Source organism: Myotis yumanensis, unplaced genomic scaffold, assembly GCF_028538775.1.
Source record: "Myotis yumanensis isolate MYYU_CA2020_CCGP unplaced genomic scaffold, mMyoYum1.0.hap1 SCAF_2, whole genome shotgun sequence".
Classification (NCBI taxonomy): Eukaryota; Metazoa; Chordata; class Mammalia; order Chiroptera; family Vespertilionidae; genus Myotis; species Myotis yumanensis.
The window spans coordinates 137,564,817-137,583,987 of NW_027223753.1; the positions used below are offsets into that span (position 1 = coordinate 137,564,817).

Genomic DNA, 19,171 nt, shown 5'->3' on the forward strand with positions numbered 1-19,171 from the left:
GTACTTCAGTATTTTAGGTATTTTGGTATGTTTATTATCTTCTGTCTTGTGGATTATTTTTTCTATAACATATTCCAAGAACAAATTGGTACATGCTCTACTTACATTGCTACTGTTCAAATCTTCATCTATTTTCTGTCACTTCCTCCACATAAGAGTTAACTCTTTTCAAAATGACAAAGCAATTGCTTTTTGTTTGTTTGTTTTTTATACTTTTGAATGTATTTTGTATTTTTTGTTTATTTATTTATTTATTTATTTATTTTTTAATTGCTTAAGGTATTACATATGTGTCCTTATCCCCCCATTGCCTGCTTTTTTTTTTTTTTTTTAATGTGCCCAGCCTCTATTTAGTGCAGGAAATGTTTGTTATTTTATGTACCAGCCATTTCCCACCATCTAGACACATTTTTCTCTCTCACTTCAGAAACTCAGTCCCTTATTCTCCATTTTACCTTCACCTTTCAAAATATGTTCTCAGGAACCATTCTCACAGTTATGTACTACCTGTTGTAAATGTAAGCCATTGCTATAACCATCACACGGATGTTTGCATTTCAAATCACAAGCCCAGTTACAAAGTGAAGGATGTTATGTCACTGAGCAGGTAGAGGAAGCACTTTGGTGAGAAGAGGGGAATTTGGTCCTACCTTTGGTTATTAGGTATTGAAGTATTCAGCCAGGAACTATCCCATATTCAGGTGAACATGCACAGACTATTCATGGCTGAATGTGTGCATGTGATTATACGGATGGATATCTTTTTGGGCCTAATTAAATAGTCCACAGAATACTCCATTGATTTGATAGTCCCATGGGGCAGGGGAGGGGGGGGAGGTAGTACATACCCATTGGAAGAAAAAAAACTGAATTTTTTTCTGTGACAAATGGGTTTGAATAAAATAGAACTGAGAAATCATCTTGCTGAGGTGACTGTTTCTGTGGTTTGAATTGGCGGAAAAGTGTACATAGTGGTGAATTACCTAATCATGATTATCAGATTATTATGGTTGCCCAGGAAAGTATTTTGATGTATTTCAAATAATAATATAAAAAAAGGAGATTGCAGGTACATTCCCAAGCCATAAATCTTGTTTAATTTTTCTTTGCTATCTTTTTCCTCTTTCCCTTAATCCCTCCCTTCCTCCCTTCCTTGTTTTCCTTTTCTCTTTCTTTCTTGTTCTTTCTTTATGTCTTCCTCTTTCTTTTTTTCCTTCTTTCTTGTTTTAATTTTTTCTTAATCATTTAATTAATATTTAAAGATTTAGAATATATAAAATTCAAAAAGAAATATTAACAAAATTTCCTATTACACTGCCAAATGACTAGTAATAAAAGTATTTGTGGCCTACTGTTAATACTTCAGAATATTTTTTTATTTCTAAGCATATTTTTATTATAAAATTAAAAGAATGTTATATAATTTTAAACCTCACTCTTTTTACTTAGCTGCCATATGACATAGCATATTCATGTCATTAAATTATCTTCACATACATAATTTTAATTGCTGTGTATTACATGATCTAAATATGCTTTCACCCCAATCAGTTTACACTTCGTAGGCATTTAAGTTATTTCTAATGGTATTTTAATTGTAAGTGATGTTGCAGTGAACATTTCTGATCATAAGTCTTTATTCACATTTCTGATTATTCCTTTCAATAGATTCTTAGATGGGAGTTAACAGTTTAAGTATTTAACAGTTTTTTAACTTCTTAATATGTCTGGTCAAATTTCTTTCCAGAAAGGATACACCAGTTTTACATCTTGCCAGCAATGTATAAGAGTTATACATTGCTATAGTACCCTGATTATTAGCATTCTGTATCTCCATCACTAAATTTCTAGCTAATGTAATAGTGTAAAATGTTTTCTTTATTTCTATCTCTTGATTGCTGATAGAGCAGTACTTTCTTCACTTGTTAATTAGCCATTTGCATTTTTCACTTAATGACCTTTACTTGGCTCTTGTTTATGGGGCATCTCATGGTATTTTTGTTGAATAGTTTAAAGACATAGGTTAAAGAACATTGATCTACTAGAAAAAATTATTCTCAGATGTGTTACCAACTTTATGAGAATTTTTGAAATAGTCAAGTCTTGAAATTTGCTTAATCAAATTATTTATCTTTTCCATTGTCACATCTTTAATTGCATTATTTAGAAAGCCCTTCCCTATCCAGAGAGCGATAAGTATTTTCTCCCCCTTTTTAGTTTTATAAGTGGTTTGATTTTGTAATAATTAAATTATAAACTATGTGTTTGATTTCTCTCTGTTTTGTATAGTAAGTTTCTATATTGATTAAGTTATATACTTTTCCCAAATAATTGACCAATTGGCCTATTACAGGGATGGCGAACCTTTTGAGCTCAGCGTGTCAGCATTTTGAAAAACCCTAACTTAACTCCGGTGCCGTGTCACATATAGAAATTTTTTGATTTTTGCAACCATAGTAAAACAAAGACTTATATTTTTGATATTTATTTTATATATTTAAATGCCATTTAACAAAGAAAAATCAACTAAAAAAATGAGTTCAATTCTCACCTTTGACACGAGTGTCATAGGTTCGCCATCACTGGCCTAGTACCAGGCATCCATAAAGTCCCTTTGGCTTTGTCCCTCTTAGATCCAATCCCAGGGATTCTCTCCTAGAACAATTCTCAGTCTTGTTGTGATGGTTTCCTAGGAAGCATTTCTTATCTCCTGGCCACTTGGCTGTCATGCTTTGTCTTACATGTGACTCAATGATATCATCTCATCACATCCCAGTAATTTGTATTTCTTTTGGCAGAATATTCCATTTAGGTTGCGTTACTCAGCAAGATTGGGAAAGATGATTGAGGTTTTAACTCCCAAGGAACATCACAATAGCCATGGCAAGAAGGGCTAGGAAGAAACTTCCTGCATCTATGACACAGAGCCAGATACCTTATCACTTCAAGCTGTGAGGTGGAGTTACCCCCAGGCAGCTTAATGAGATGGGGTTTGAAATTCTTGGTTATTTCCACATGAAAACCTAAATTAATTGAAAAGCTATTTTAAGGCTTCTCTGTGATGTTTTTTTCTTTGTTACGTTCTGGAGAGCAGAAAAAAATGTTTCGCAAGTTGCCATCTGTGCTCTTGGGTAGCTCAGGAACACAGGAAAGTTGGAGAGAAAGCACTTGGGAGAGCCATAATCATCTTTTATGGCCACTTAGAATTGATTCTAAAAATTGATTTGATACTTTAGAGGAATATTTTAATCCAAATAAAGTCCATGTCATTTCAAATACTAACCCATCTCTTCCCTGAGACTGATCTAAGAAGGCAATATTTCAAGAGATACTGAATTGACTCCAGATGTTTTACTTTTAGAGTTTTAAGCAAAAGATACACTAAAAATTGTTTTTATTCATATATGCATGCTTACACCTAAAATTTATATCCAGCAAAAACTTCTTGACACTTTCTAAAAAGAGGTATTTGAAATGTGAAAAATAATATGAACTTTAGGCTATCCAGTTTTAAAAGATAAATACTATTTAGGTTAAAAAAATTGACTGTTGATAGATATTTTCAACTCCAATGCATACATATTACAGTGTTCTATTGCTTCTCCAAAGTAGTGAATGACCCTGGTATTAATGTGTGTGGCATGGGGAAATGATTTAATACAGTTTTAATCACTTACAATAAAAGTTAAGTACAAAAATTTTTTTAAATATATTTTATTGATTTTTTATAGAGAAGAAGGGAGAAGGATAGAGAGTTAGAAACATCAATGAGAGAGAAGCATTGATCAGCTGCCTCCTGCACACCCCCCACTGGGGATGTGCCTGCAACCAAGGTACATGCCCTTGACCAGAATCAAACCTGGGACCCTTCAGTCCGCAGGCCGATGCTCTATCCACTAAGCCAAACCGGTTAAGGCAAGTACAAAATATTTTAATGTTGAACTCAGCCCCCATCTTAAGCATATGGTTATTATATACTAGAGGTCTGGTGCATGATATTTGTGCATGGGGACTGAGCCTGCACCCTCTCCAATCCAGGACCCCTCGGGGGATGTCCTATTGCTGGGGATTGGGCCTAAACTGGCAGTCGGACATTCCTCTCACAATCCTGGACCACTAGCTCCTAATCACTCACCTGTCTGCCTGCCTAATCACCCCTAACTGCCCCCCCTGCTGGCCTGATCACCCCTCACTGCCTCTGCATGCCTGCCTGATTGCCCCTAACTGCCCCCCTGTTGGCCTGGTCACCCCTTACTGCCCCCCCCCCCCCCCGCTGGCCTGGACGCCCCTAACTGCCCCCATGCCAGCTTGGTCACCCCACAAGGCCCCCCCCACCGGCCTGGTCGCCCCACACAGCCTGCTGTTCTGTCATTTAGTTGTCCCTCACTAACCCCCCTGCCAGCCTTGTCGCCCCACACAGCCTGTTTGTTCAGTCGTTTGGTTGTCCCTCGCTAACCCCCCTGCCGGCCTGGTTGGAGGCAGCCATCTTTGTGAGGGTGTGAGGGTTAATTTGCATATTACTTCTTTATTATATAGGACTAGAGGCCCGGTGCACAAAAATTTGTGCACTCGGGGGGGGGGTCCCCCCCAGCCCAGCCTGTGCCCTCTCGAAGTCTGGGACCCCTCGGGACATAACGACCTGCTGGCTTAGGCCTGCTCCCAGGTGGCAGAGGGCAGGCCCAATCCCTAGGTGCAGCCCCTGGTCAGGCTCAGAGCAGGACCGATTGGGGAGTTGGGGCGCCGCCCCGTCATGCACAGAGCAGGGCGGATCGGGAGGTTGTGATGCCACCCTCAGTCACGCTCAGGGTAGGGCCGATTGGGGGTTGGGGCACCGCTCCCTGTCACACTCAAGGCAGGGTTGATAGGGAGGTTGTGGCGCCACCCCCTGTCACGCACAGAGCAGGGCCAATCAGGGGGTTGGGGCGCTGCCCCCTGTCACAGAGCAGGGCCGATCAGGGGGTTGGGGCGCTGCCCCCTGTCACACTCAGGGCAGGGCCGATGGAGAGGTTATGGCTCTACCCTGTCACACACAGAGCAGGGCCCGTGGGGGGGGGGGGGGAGGTTGGGGCGCTGCACCCTGTCAAACATAGAGCCGCAGGGCAATCAGGGGATTGGGGAGCTCCCCCCTATCAGGCACAGAGCAGGGCTGATCAGGGGGTTGAGGCGCCTTCCCTTATCATGAACAGAGCAGGGCGGATAGGGAGGTTGTGGCCCCGACCCCTGTCACACACAGAGCCGCCGGACAATCAGGGGATTGGGGAGCTCCCCCCTATCAGGCACAGAGCAGGGCTGATCAGGGGGTTTGGGCGCTGCCCCCTGACACACTGATCCCAGTGCCGGGAGCCTCACTGCTCCACTGATCCTGGTGCTGGGAGGCATATTACCCTTTTACTATATAGGATAGAGGCCTGGGGGCCGGCTGGTTTGCCCTGAAGGGTGTCCTGGATCAGGGTGGGGGTCCCCACTGGGGTGCCTGGCCAGTCTGGGTTTTCCGGAAGCGGGTGACTGAAGCTCCCAACCGCTCCTTTTTTTCTTTTTCTTTTTTTTATTCTGGGCTAGCTTTAGCTCTGAGGCCTCGCTGCTGAAAACATTGATACAATGTTGTGGTCCGGCTAGCTGAACTTGGCTGACTGAAAGCCGGTTTCTGGGGTTTTGTTTAGCTTCTATATTTGCAACATAGTTGCTTATAGTTGCAGCTGAGAGGCCGGCAAGTTAGGTGGGGAACGTTGGAGTTCGCCAGTCACTGGAGCAAGCAAGCCTCCCTGTTCGTTTCAGTGCATGGCTGCCGGCCGCCATCTTGGCTGACCGTTAATTTGCATAAGGATATGCTGATTAGCCAATGGGAAGGTAGTGGTTGTACACTAATTACCATGTTTCTCTTTTATTAGTGTAGACTAGAGGCCTGGTGCACAAAAATTTGTGCACTCGGGGCGGGGGGAGGGAGGTCCCCCAGCCTGGCCTGTGCCCTCTCGAAGTCTGGGACCCCTCGGGAGATAACGACCTGCTGGCTTAGGCCTGATCCCGGGTGGCAGAGGGCAGGCCCAATTCCTAAGTGCAGCCCCTGGTCAGGCTCAGAGCAGGACCGATTGGGGAGTTGGGGCGCCGCCCCATCATGCACAGAGCAGGGCGGATCGGGAGGTTGCAATGCCACCCTCAGTCACGCTCAGGGTAGGGCCGATTGGGGGGTTGGGGTACCGCCCCCTGTCACACTCAAGGCAGGGTCGATGGGGAGGTTGTGGTGCCACCCCCTGTCACGCATAGAGCAGGGCTGATCAGGGGGTTGAGGAGCTCCCTGCTGTCACTCACAGAGTAGGGCCGATAGGGGAGTTGGGGCACCGCCCCCTGTCACACACAGAGCAGGGCGGATCAGGGGGTTGGGGCGCTGCACCCTGTCACACTCAGGGCAGGGCCAATGGGGAGGTTATGGCTCTACCCTGTCACACACAGAGCAAGGCCCGTGGAGGGGGGTTGGGGCGCCACCCTCTATCACCCACAGAGCAGGGCCGATCAGGGGGTTGGGGCGCCGCCACTGTCACACTCGGGGCAGGGCCGATGGAGAGGTTATGGCTCTACCCTGTTTTAAAAAAATCATCACAGCAAAAGAAACGACAATCGGAATAATGCAACTCAAAGGCTCAACCCAGTGACATGCTGCCTTTCTGCTATAATGTGATGTCTCTCTGAAAAACTTCACATTCAGCAAAACGGGCATTACATTCAGTAAAACAAAGTATTCAAAATTCTTTGGCGCTGTAGTCACAGCTCTAACAAAAACCATTGTTCATGCCCGCGAAGATGGTGTGGCTCCTCTGGCAAGTGCTCCATGTGACTGGAGGTCGCTGCAGCAGGCATTTGGAATTCTGAGAAATGATAGAGGCCATGGACTGTCAACCCTTCACTGGAGCAGGGCAGGTGGAAGTAAGCTGGACACATGAGGCAGTGCCATGGAGCTGACTCCCTCTCTGGGGAAAGCTCCTGTGTACAAGTGCTCATACTTAATTTTCTTATGAAAAGGGTGAAAGACATCCTACTGCCAGTGCAACATCAAAGCTGAGATTTTTTTCTCTCTCCTCCTGAAGGTTATGCTTCTATTCCTACTTCCTCCCGCCCCTTGCCTGGGAAAAATCATATACAAATTACATTTACAATATGTTCTCTTTGCCAATAGTATATGAGCTATGCAGTGCAGGCGCATACATAGGAACTGAACAGAGTGTTGATTAAAATAACTTTTTCTAATTATAAATGTACTTCATTCATGTAAGAAATTTGGAAAATAGAGAAAGGTATATGAAATAAAATTACTATCAGCTTATAAAAATAACTACTATTCGTAAGTCAGAATTCTTGATGTTGAATCTATTCCTCTTTACTATCTACCACACAACCTCCTTACTTTATTGTCTTATAAGTTTCTTACGTAATAACATTTCTCTTTTAACAGCAAAAACCCCAAAAACTACTGTTAAAAAAACTATGATCTATTTCCTTCTGGCCTTTTATCTATACATATTTGTTATAAAATCAGGTTATGTTGTGGTTACAAATTTGTATCCTTTGTCTTTATCGCATGCATATTTTTCTACTTTATTAAATAGACGTCAAAAACTCAAACCATACTTTATTTAATAAAACCTCTGTTTTTGGATAATGAGATTGTTTCACATTGGGGAATAAACACCCTTACACATAAAAGATTATTTGTATCTTTGATTAATTCCTTAAGCTAGGTTGCTGGGTGTCTTAATCCATTAGGGGTACTGTAACAAAACTACCATAGACTGGGTGGCTGAAGCAGGAAACATTTGTTTCTCACATTTCGAAGCTTGGGAACCCAAGATCAAGGCACCGTCAGGTTTGGGGTTTGGTGGAGCTCACTTCCTGGTTCACAACCAGCCATCCTCTTGCTGTCTTCACATGGTGGAAGGGTGGAGGGAGCTCTCTGGGGTCTTTTTTATAAGGGCACTAATTCCATTTATGAGGGTTCCACCCTTATGATCTAATCACTTCTCAAATGCCCCACCTTCTAATGCCATCACATTGGGGAGTAAGTTTTAACATATGAGTTAGGAGGGGCACAGCATTCAGTCTAGAGCTCTGAGTCAATAGGTAGATTATTTTTTATAATTATCTGATGATAGTCAATTTTGTTCATTTATTTATTTTTAAACATAAGGACCTTAATACAAGAAGAAAAATAGCCAACAGTAAGCTTGGTATAATGCCACTTCTTTATTATGGAAAGGTCATTTATTAAAATGGTAACATGTTAGTTAGTCTCTTTTGCTCACAATTATGTTGTAAGTATTTCATTCAGCACATCCTAATTTATCAACAGGTCTAGTAGGTAGAATATCTGTATTATGTATGCACTTTAAGCATCAAGAAATTGATGTCTCCCTGGCTGATGTGGCTCAGTTGGTGGGAGCTTCGTCCCATGCACCAAAAGTGGTGGGTTTGATTCCTGGTCAGGGCACATACCATATTGAGGGTTTGATCCCTAGTCAGGGTGCATGTGGGAGGCAACCAATCGATGTTTCACATCGATGTTTCTCTCTCTTACTGAAATCAATTTTTAAAAAAAGAAATTGTTGTCATGCTTACCTCTGTAACTCAGCCTAATTCTTCTCTATATCACTTGTTGCCTTACTCTTATTTTGTTCCCATGTCTCTTCCTTGGCTGTCTTATCCTTGGCTCACAGTGATGACTTCCCTTTAAAGTTCACACTATACCCATCCCTAGTTCAAGTAGGCCTATGATTTTAAAACTCCCAGTGGGACATCTGAGGCAATTTGGGAGAGATAAAAGTGCACAGTCTCCTGAGAACCGCCCTTCTAATTCTGAGGTCCCTTGTGCATAAATATGTTCAGAATGGTTAAGAGTACAGGCTTTGGAAGTAGAAATGTCTAGATTTGATTCCAAGCTCAACCTTCTTGGGCAAGGAAATGTGTGGTGTCAGGAGCTCATGGTGGTTGTGTGTGTGTGTGTGTGTGTGTGTGTGTGTGTGTGTGTGGTAGCAGTGGCAGCAAGTGGGTGCACTCAAACAATTGATGTTGTTTGGTTTAGAAAGATAATATGTAGCTTAACATCTATATGAGAGAGAATGTAAAGACAGAGTTTGACAAATTACACCTGAAATAAAGTCAAAATTAACTAGCATTCAACCCAGAAGATTTAGTTTCTTTCCATTGCAGTTCCTAAGTAAATGAATGGGAGTTCTGAAGAAATTGCTTCTGTCAAATCTTTGGACATTTATGGGGGGAGGTTGTCCAATAAAGTAGAGACAGATATATATGTACCAAAGATCTTTCTAGCAACTGTTAAACCAGTGTTATGGGAGGCTTCATGAAAGACAAGAAAGGGCCACTTCCAGTTCTTCTTATTTTTTTTTTATTAACACTAACTCAAAAACTGATTCTTCCTCTTTTTTCAGCCAGCATATGTCCCAAGGAAGCTGATCCCAATAACAATCATCAAGCAAGGTAATTTTATAAGTCTGCTCTGGATATGTATTTATAACTATTTTAACATACTTTTTAAATTCAGATCATTCAACATAACACATTTTTTCTCAACTTCTCTGATTATTGTTTCTCAGAAAATGTTTGAAGTAATCAGTATGGCCTAGTAAGTTAGAAGTTAATAGGTAATTTTGGCTCTTGTACCAATTCGCCTAGTCCTGGCAAGTCACATTGTTTGGATAATCAGAGACAAATCAGTCATAAGTATTCAATTCTAAAAAGCCCATTAAATATGTGTGGCTTAGTTTAGTGTTAAGCTAGCAAACATGAATAAAATCATTCATAGGATATGAATTAATGAAATGAAAACTTTAGGGAAAGGTAAGACATCCAGACTTCAAGAATTATAATGTCTTATTTTATTTCATTATCCAGTTGTTTTTGTTTTGAGTCTCAGTTTTTCAAATTATTATTTTTAACATTTTAAAAAAATCTTTATTGTTGAAAGTATTACATAGGTCCTCCTTTTCCCCTCATTAACCTCTTCCAGCCCACTTCTGTCCCTCACCACCCCATTGTCTGTGTGCACAGGTTTGCATATATGCATATAAATTCATTGGTTGATCTCTTCCGATCCACCCTCCCTTGCCTTCCCTCTGAGGTTCAACAGTCTGTTCATGCTTCTATGTTTCTGGGTCTATTTTTTGTTCATCAGTTAATTTGGTTCATTAGATTCTACATATGAGTGAGATCATGTGATAATCTTTCTCTGACTGGCTTATTTCACTTAGCATAATTCTCTCCAGGCCCACTTTATTATGCCCAGAAAGTTTCTTGGTAGAAGAGATTGGGGACTTAAAATTGTTCTTCAATTTAAGAAAATAATATCACAAGTATACTCTCAAAGTAGGGTCAATTAGTACTGGAATTATCCAATGATTCTTTGCTTTGAGAATATATATTTTTTAATTTATTGGGTCATTGCCTCATTTTGTGCTAGTTCTTTAGGAAATTTTCAGCTCCTTAGAATAGAACACTCTATGATAAAGTAATAATAGCCTTTCAGTACTTATAGGGATTGGTGTTAAGGTAAGATGTGCTGTATAGTCAACCCAATGAGTTCCTTTTTATTAATTGAAAAGTTAGATCAGTGCTTCTTCAGTGCAGATGACTTCACATTATTAGCTTCTTACTGCTTTCTGACTATTTCCCCCCAACACACACTATTTTCTTTTTGTATTTCAACAGTGATTCAGAATGTTACTCACAGAGCTTCAATTAAATCCCCAGATAGGACTCCCATTGGAGGAACAATACTGGGTGAGTCAGTCTTGAACTCTATATCAAGATTAAGAAAGTCAGGCTATTTTTTTAATAGAGTTTTTATGGAATTTTGAACTGTGAGTAGATCTGTTAAATTGATATTGATTCATTTCCTTTCAATATTTAGGATCCCGGCTGTGTTTATTCCAGGCTAGGAGCCAAGAGATGCTACCTCTATCCCAATGTGTTAGAGAAACAACTCTAGCTCATGCCTAGTGGGAACGATGGAACCCATCCTTCCTACCCCACAGGGTTGTTGCAGTTATGAAGGAGTCTTTGTCATATTGAACTTCTCTTTTAAAATTTTATTATTAATAGTGGTGTCCTTTGTTCACCAGACATCTTAAGCATCCATCTTACAATTTTTAAGTTTATGGATTAAAAGCCAGAGTATTTTGGCAGTTGAGTTCCTAATAAGAAAAAGATTCTGTGTAAAAGGTACTGCCATATTTTTTCCAACATTTTAAAGTTGGGGTTAAAAATGACTAAGCAAAATAAGTGCTAAACTCAATATTTACTACTATCTGCCACTCCGAGCTTTATTTTATGTCATGATGCATTTTCTTCCTTTCATTTTTACTTCTGTTTCCTTGCAGTCCACCTTGTTATTCCTGGTCTTAACGAAACCACCGTAAAACTTCCTACATCCATAATGTTTGAGATTTCAGATGCAATCAAGACACAATTAGGTAAGCATCAAAGTTCTATGATTGAACTTTCAGTGACCAAGTACTAGAGCTGATATTCTTAGAATATCCAAGGAACCTAGAAAATAGGCTATTTGGGATCTCAAAGTAAAAGCAAGGGACAGGCATATGTACTGTTGATAGGAATGTAAAGTGGTATCGCTGCTATGGGAACAATATGACCACTCCACAAAAAAATAAAATTACCATAGGATCCAGCAATTCCATTTCTGGGTATATAACCAAAAGAATTGAAAATTTCTCAAAGAAGTATTTTGTACACTCATGTTTGCAGTGGCATTATTCATAGTAGCTAAAACATGGAAGCAATTTAATGTGTCCAACAGATGAATGAATAAGCAAAATAAGGTTTATACATACAATGGAATATTTCATTAAAAGAAAAGGAAATTCTGACGAATGCTACAATATTGATAAACCTTGAGCAAAATAAGCCAGTTACAAAAAGATCAATACACTATGAAGGATGGTTGCTAGGGACTGGAGGGAGGAGAGGAATGAGGAGTTAGTGTTTAATGGTACAGAGTTTGTTTTATAAGATGATAAGAGTTCTGAAGGTAGGTGGTGGTGATGGTTGTACAACATTATGAAAATACTAGAGGCCTGGTACATGAAATTTATGCACTTAGGGGAATCCCTCAGCCTGGCCTGCACCCTCTCACAGTCCAGGACCCCTTGGGGGATGTCCGCCTGCTGGTTTAGCCCAGTCCCCCTGGGGCCCCTCGCTCCTTACTGCCCACTTGCAGCGGAGGCGGGAGAGGCTCCCGCCACTGCCACTGCGCTCTCCAGCCATGAGCCTGGCTTTTGGCTCAGTGGCGTTCCACCTGTGGGAGCACACTGACCACCAGGGGGAGCCCCTGTGATGAGCGTCTGCCCCCTGGTGGTCAGTGTGTGTCATAGTGACCGGTTGTTCCTGCCAGGAGTTCTGCCTTTTGGCCAATTTGCATATTAGGGTTTTATTATATAAGATTTAATACTACTGAGCTTTACATTTAAAAATGGTTAAGATAATAAACTTTATGTTATATATATTTTACCATTATTAAGAAGTTGGGGGGAAAATAAGAGGCAGAGAAGTTGGAGTATTGAAGGTATTAAATCACATTCTATAGGGAAGTAGTTATTTTATATTTATACAAAATATCAAATAAATATACATTTATAAAAGAAGAGTGAACATTTGTCAAATTATCCAAAATACACACATTTATATAATTTTCAAATAGAGTAATTGTTATAAATTATACTTAGTACACTATCAAGGGACCACTAGATACTTTCTATAAGAACTGATATAAAGGTCAGGACTGTTAGCATTATTATTTACTTGAGATTGGTACTGCTTCTTACTTCTAGAAAGAACCTGCTATGATTTCAGTGTTTAAAAAAACATAAAAAATAAACAGACAAACAAAAACATAAAACATAACAATTTGGAAAACAACAGCAAAACCTTTTAAAGGGAGCTCAGGGAACAATTGTGGTGGTCACTGGGCTTAGTTGCTGCATTTGAGTATCAAATTAGTTTGATACTCAGACTTAATCAAGCATCACACACCCTGGAGAGCTTGTGAACACAGACTGCAGCCCCCCTCCCGCCCCCCCCCCCCCGCCCCCAAGAGTTACTGATTCAGTAGGTCTGAGCTGGGGCCTGGGAATGTGCATTCCTTACCAGTAGGTGATACTGAGGCTGCTGGTCTGGAAACCATACTTTGACTGGAGAATGTCTTGGGCTATTGATAAATATGAAAGGAGATGGTGTAATGTGATAGAAATTGAAACAAGACTTAAAAATGCAGAATATTTTCCCTAAAGTAGGCACTAGCTGAGAACTTCAGCACTTACATAGTCGACTCTTCACATTGTATGGATGCAAAAACAGAGGCCCAAACCCCTGTTTGGTAGCACTCAATCAACAAATACTTATTAAGCATTACTCTGTGCCAGATAGCACGTTACTGGGGCCTATCGTGGTGAGCTACACAGCCCATACCGAGACCTCAGACTTATGTTTCCCTTGTTGGAGACCTAACCTATTTGTTTTCTGATGGTAGGCAATCAGATTGTATCTGTTTTAAAAATTAGGAACTCCTAAATTCTCCTTAGCTGTTAATTTTGAGAACTTCCTGGAAGAAGGAGGAACAAAGCTTAAGTGGGTAAAGAACACTTAATAGGTGGTCTATTAGCCTTACAGTTTTAGAAAAATTTTCAAAGCTTGTGCATCACCATTTCCTTAAGATGTTAAAATATTTGCCAGTAAATCTTTGTGATTTTGTTCAATCCTTACATGTTTACTGTAAAGTATTCATAGCTGTTAGTACTAGAATGAGTTACCTTCAAGGACATAGACTCGTGATTCTAGGCTTCATATCCTTAATTCGTACATCAGGCTTCATCATCTCACTTTTAACTGTAAAACCCTGTGACTCAACTCCACATCGTCTGTACGCTGTGCTCAAAACCAGGATGCTTCCAAATTAAATGCCCTCAGGGAACCTGTGTTTGGAATCGGAGCTCAGGACTTTTGCACTCACCTGTTCTCTGTAGAGCCTGCATATTGCCCTGCTCCTCACCTAGAAACTTGTTTTGAAAGAGAAAAAAAAAGGAGCTAGCCAATCTCTTATTGATTTGGTCCCTAATCTGTCTCTCAAAACTACAAAACCCAGGATGTGAAGGAGACTGAAAATGAGCAGGATTTTTTTCCCAGACCATTGCTGTCAGTTTTGAATTAGAAGATGTTTTATTCCCTAGTCCAGTGATGGCGAACCTTTTGAGCTCGGCGTGTCAGCATTTTGAAAAACCCTAACTTAACTCTGGTGCCGTGTCACATATAGAAATTTTTTTATATTTGCAACGATAGTAAAACAAAGATTTATATTTTTGATATTTATTTTATATATTTAAATGCCATTTAACAAAGAAAAATCAACCAAAAAAATGAGTTTGCGTGTCACCTCTGACACGCGTGTCATAGGTTCGTCATCACTGCCGGGCCTAGTCCTTAGTCTTGAGTGATATTTCCTTTTGGTTTTTGCAAAGTTCCACATGCTACCTTAATATCAATTCAGGTGTTTTTGTTTCCTTTAGAGCTTCGGGGATTTTGTTTTGTTTTTATTTTGTTTTTCTGATATAATTCACTAAACCTTCAGGATTGTAATTTTTTTTTTAAATATATTTTATTGATTTTTTACAGAGAGGAAGGGAGAGAGAGATAGAGAGTTAGAAACATCGATGAGAGTGAAACATCGATCAGCTGCCTCCTGCACATCTCCCAGTGGGGATGTGCCCGCAACCCAGGTACATGCCCATGACCGGAATCGAACCCGGGACCCTTCAGTCCGCAGGCCGACGCTCTATCCACTGAGCCAAACCGGTTTCGGCCAGGATTGTAATTTTAATAGAGAAGAAATGGTATGTGAATAGTTAAATATCTCTTTTAACTTTTATTTCTGGGAAAACACCTGTCAAATTTAACACTGGCAATTTTTTATGCATTGAAGAGATTGATAGTATGTTTGAAAATGTACAGTAAATCCATCAAATGTAACATCTTAACAGACTATATTTTAAAAATTACATTTTAAATATACTGTAATTTTTTAATGCAGACATAAGCAATTCTTTATACTACTGAGGAAGAAATAAACTTTCCTGGGGTTATTTAGCACCACAATTCAGAAAAGTCCAATTTTTTGATGGGGTAAATCCAAAAAATAATATCCTCATTCCAGCAGCATCCATCATGGGACATCGAGAAATTACTAGCTTTTGTTCTAAGAACACATGGTGTGAATAATGAGAGATATAAACAAGAAAATTAGTATTACACCCACATCGCCAAGAGATATATGTAGGGTTTGCCAAAGTCAAGACTTAGGTTGCCAAAAATTAACGGAAACAACAGTGTTGGAAAAAAGGTACAGAAGAATCAGAGAGGGAAAAGAAATTTCCCGGGTTTTAGGTCATTCTGATGGGATTTTGCTCCACTAGTGCCAAGACTGCACTTGTACATAGATGATGTACAATGTTTGGGTTTGATAGGAAACATAAAATCCCCCCCGCCCCCCGCCTTTAAATATTTCTCCATCTACCAATTTCTCTGATTCTGAAAGGCAATATTTAGAAATACAATATGCCTTTGTAAGGAATTGGTGATGTGTAAAGAATACAATTCTCTCTTGGGAACATAGTTTACCCTTTTTTCTTCTTTTCAGCCTAATTTTAGGCGAAGGTGATTGCCAGCTAAGGGCATGTTTAGAATATAAGAAGCGAAAGCAACACAATTTAGAGCATTCATGAAAGTCTAAATGTTAAAATAAGTTAGTAAGTAAATAGTCCTAGTCACCCTGGCAACCACCAAGAACACAGGATGTTACACAGGGAGGAGAGGATTAGCAAACATATCCTTTAGGATCAGAGGACACTGAAAAAGAAAAGACCCTTAAAGAGAAACCTTTTAATCTTATATTTGAAAAATGAAAGCAAACACCTTCCTATGGCACATCCTGAAAATAACAGAACTTGCTCATAAAAATTTGTAACCTGAGTGGTTTTTCCTGTGCTAACAATCACAGTGGTTCTAAACAAAAACTGGAATTACAACAAAGGGCAGGAAAAACGATTGATCAAACTTAGACGTTTCAAAAATAGGATTTTTTTGTAAAATTATACTGGACTGGCATTTTTAGTTATTCTAGAAATAGAGTCCTCTCTCTCTCTATGCCCTGCTAAATCAATTTGAACAATGATATCAAACATTTCTGCTGTGCAAACATGCTGTACAACTTCATGTGCTCATGAATCCAAAGCACACACATGGCCATTAGATATGATATGGCAAGTACGTATTTCTAGCATTTTAAGTTACTCCTGAAAATAACTAGCTCTATGTAGGAATCTATTGAATGTTTCCATAATGCAGATTAAAAATTGATTGGCTTCTATTATCATTGTGAAAGGGATGACTTTATAACTGCCTTTGTCCATCACAAGTAAATAAATATGTCATGCCCATGTCAACTGTAAAGAAGAAAATTGTCTTTACAGCAGGAATGTGAACTACAAAAGGAAGTTATAAAATTTGCATCCTCAAAGAACCTTGAGAGAACAGGTTAGATCAATTGTTCTCAACAGAGAGCAGTTTTGTACCCCGCGGAAATTAGGCAATGTCTGGAGACATTTTTGGCTGCCACCACTATGTACATGCTAGTAGAATCCAGTGGTAAAAGCCAGGGGTTCTACTCAACATCCTGCAACATAGGAAAGCCTCACACCAAAAAATTATCCAGCCCAAAATGTCAATAGTGCCAAAGTTGAGGAACCCAAGAAGTTCCTGTACAGCCTTTGGACTCTACAAAATCCCATCTAATTATGATCAGTTCAAAGTGACATCATCAGGGCATCTCAGTGATTAATTTTGTCATGCCACTAGACTGTTTCAAAATATTATAAGTAGGTTATTGATTTTTGTGTGTGAAATAGCTGACTCAAGTTAATCCTTGGTGCATTTTTTAAATGGGGAATATCTTAATCATTGGGAAACTGGTATAGAAATGTACTTTCTTTGAAAAAAAAAACCTTCATTTTAGAAGGAAGTTTTCTGAACAGTTGTCTGAAGATGGAAAAAATCTATTTTAATCTTTACACTGAATCCCCTCAGTGACCAAAACAATAGGTGTTTGTTACTACATGGCTCAAATAAATTACTGTTGGTATTTTTTTTTTCCACAAGTATTTTCAAATAAGTTAGTTTCCCAAGTGTGTTACTTGTGCTTTTTAAAAATTTCAGTGTCTGAACCTATTGCATGTTTTACCATGCATAACAATGGAAATTTTCTATTCATTGATTTTTTTAAAAATTAGGAGTACTTCAATATAAAATTCCAGTGAGTATTTGCAATGCAACACATGCCTTCCAGAAACTCTATGAATAAGAATGACTTGAGAGTTATCCAAGTGTTGGGTTGTGATTTATTCCTTCATTCCAATGCCAACTTAGATCTTAATTACTAAGGGTAACAAAAAGGGATTCTGAACACTGTCATCTATTCATGCTAATCCCTGGTAGAAATGCACAATAAATTTGTTCACTGCCTGGTGGGAAGAGATAAAAGCAGAATAGATTTTTGGAAATAGTATGTTACTTGATTATGTTTTGAATGAATTGTATTTGGACACTGTGTTATAGGGAAGTGAGGTAAACTGTTTGTTCTCAGACTTTTTTTTTTTTTTTTTTTTTTTTTTTTTTAGCTAAGAATGAAACCTTGGCATTACCAGCTGAATCTAAAACACCAAAGGTAGAAAAAATCCCAGCACAGCCCATAACAGGTAATGAGATCCCCGTATTGGTCACTTACAATAAGTAATATTTTTCTAATAGTAAATGATTGACAAGGCTGTACTTTTTTTCCAGTGAAGAGCCAGTAGGAAATTCATTTTGATCATTAGCACAAAACGATAGGTGATGTGATTCTAGGTCCTTAACCTAATGTCTGGAAAAACAACTGCAAAATGAACTACTGCATCATATGACTAATATGTAACATGGAAACTATATTTTTCACTCTAAGTGAAAGTTATTACCTCAGCTTTGTGAAATAATCCTATACTAAAACGTAATGCCTGGTTTTGGTGTTTTCCTTTTATGTGAAGACATGAGGCCATTTTTCATTTCTCCACTTTCACAAGTGGTCATTTGAGCAAAATGCCATCATTAACCTTGACAAATCCATAGCTTGTGAGCTATGTCATTTAGCAGCAATGTCTTTGGAAGATTAAAAATCCCAATATAGATAATACGTAATAGTTCGGTAAAAATTCTTTAAAGAATAAATGTGGAGTGCATTTTCCCCACAGTTTATCGGCCGTTTCTAACAAACATTCAGCATTTCTTCTATGAATGAACTGCCCACTGGGGACACATTATTCTCTGAACTACAGAGTTTTGCCAGAGCAATACCACCTCATCTAGGACTCAGTGAAGCAAACATCTGGCAAGAATTTCCCCAAATCCACATTTAGCGAAGTAACTCCAATCTAAAGTAAAAATTTTAATCCATAAAATTGTTACAAGTTGAAGTATTAGTGGTATTTACCTTGTACTAAACTCTTAGACTTTTTTTTATTGCTAAAAGTATTACAAAGGGTATTACATATGTGTCCTCCCCCCCCCCCCCCCCGCCCCGCCCTTGACAATCCCCTGGCCTCCCTTACCCCGCAGTGTCTTATGTCCATTGGTTATGCTTATATGCATGCATACAAGTCCTTCGGTTGATCTCTTACCCCCCTCCCTCCTGCCCCCCAACCCTCCCTGGCCTTCCTGCTGCAGTTTGACAATCAGTTTGAGGCAGCTCTGCCTCTGTATCTATTATTGTTCAAAAGTTTGTAATGGTCTTTATTATCCATGAATGAGTGAGATCATGTGGTGTTTTCCCTTCATTGACTGGCTTATTTCACTTAGCATAATGCTCTCCAGTTCCATCCATGCTGTCGCAAATGGTAAGAGTTCCTTCTTTTTTACAGCAGCATAGTATTCCATAGTGTAGATGTACCACAGTCTTCTAATCCAGTCATCTACTGATGGGCACTTAGGCTGTTTCCAGATCTTAGCTATGGTGAATTGTGCTGCTATGAACATTTGGGTGCACATATCCTTTCTGATTGGTGTTTCTGGTTTCTTG

The 19,171-nt window shown here is 39.5% G+C and overlaps 1 protein-coding gene across 8 annotated transcripts in view; it reads left to right on the forward strand.

Moving 5' to 3' along the window:
* The window catches only part of ABI3BP (ABI family member 3 binding protein), a 260,392-nt gene that overhangs the window by 106,395 nt on the left and 134,826 nt on the right, over positions 1–19,171 (forward strand). For all 8 annotated transcript variants that reach the window (XM_070406074.1, XM_070406069.1, XM_070406070.1 and 5 more), the window contains exons 7-10: positions 9,435–9,483; positions 10,711–10,782; positions 11,382–11,474; positions 17,742–17,819. In XM_070406074.1, coding sequence (XP_070262175.1) covers positions 9,435–9,483; positions 10,711–10,782; positions 11,382–11,474; positions 17,742–17,819 — 292 coding nt within the window. The remainder of the gene's footprint in view (positions 1–9,434; positions 9,484–10,710; positions 10,783–11,381; positions 11,475–17,741; positions 17,820–19,171) is intronic.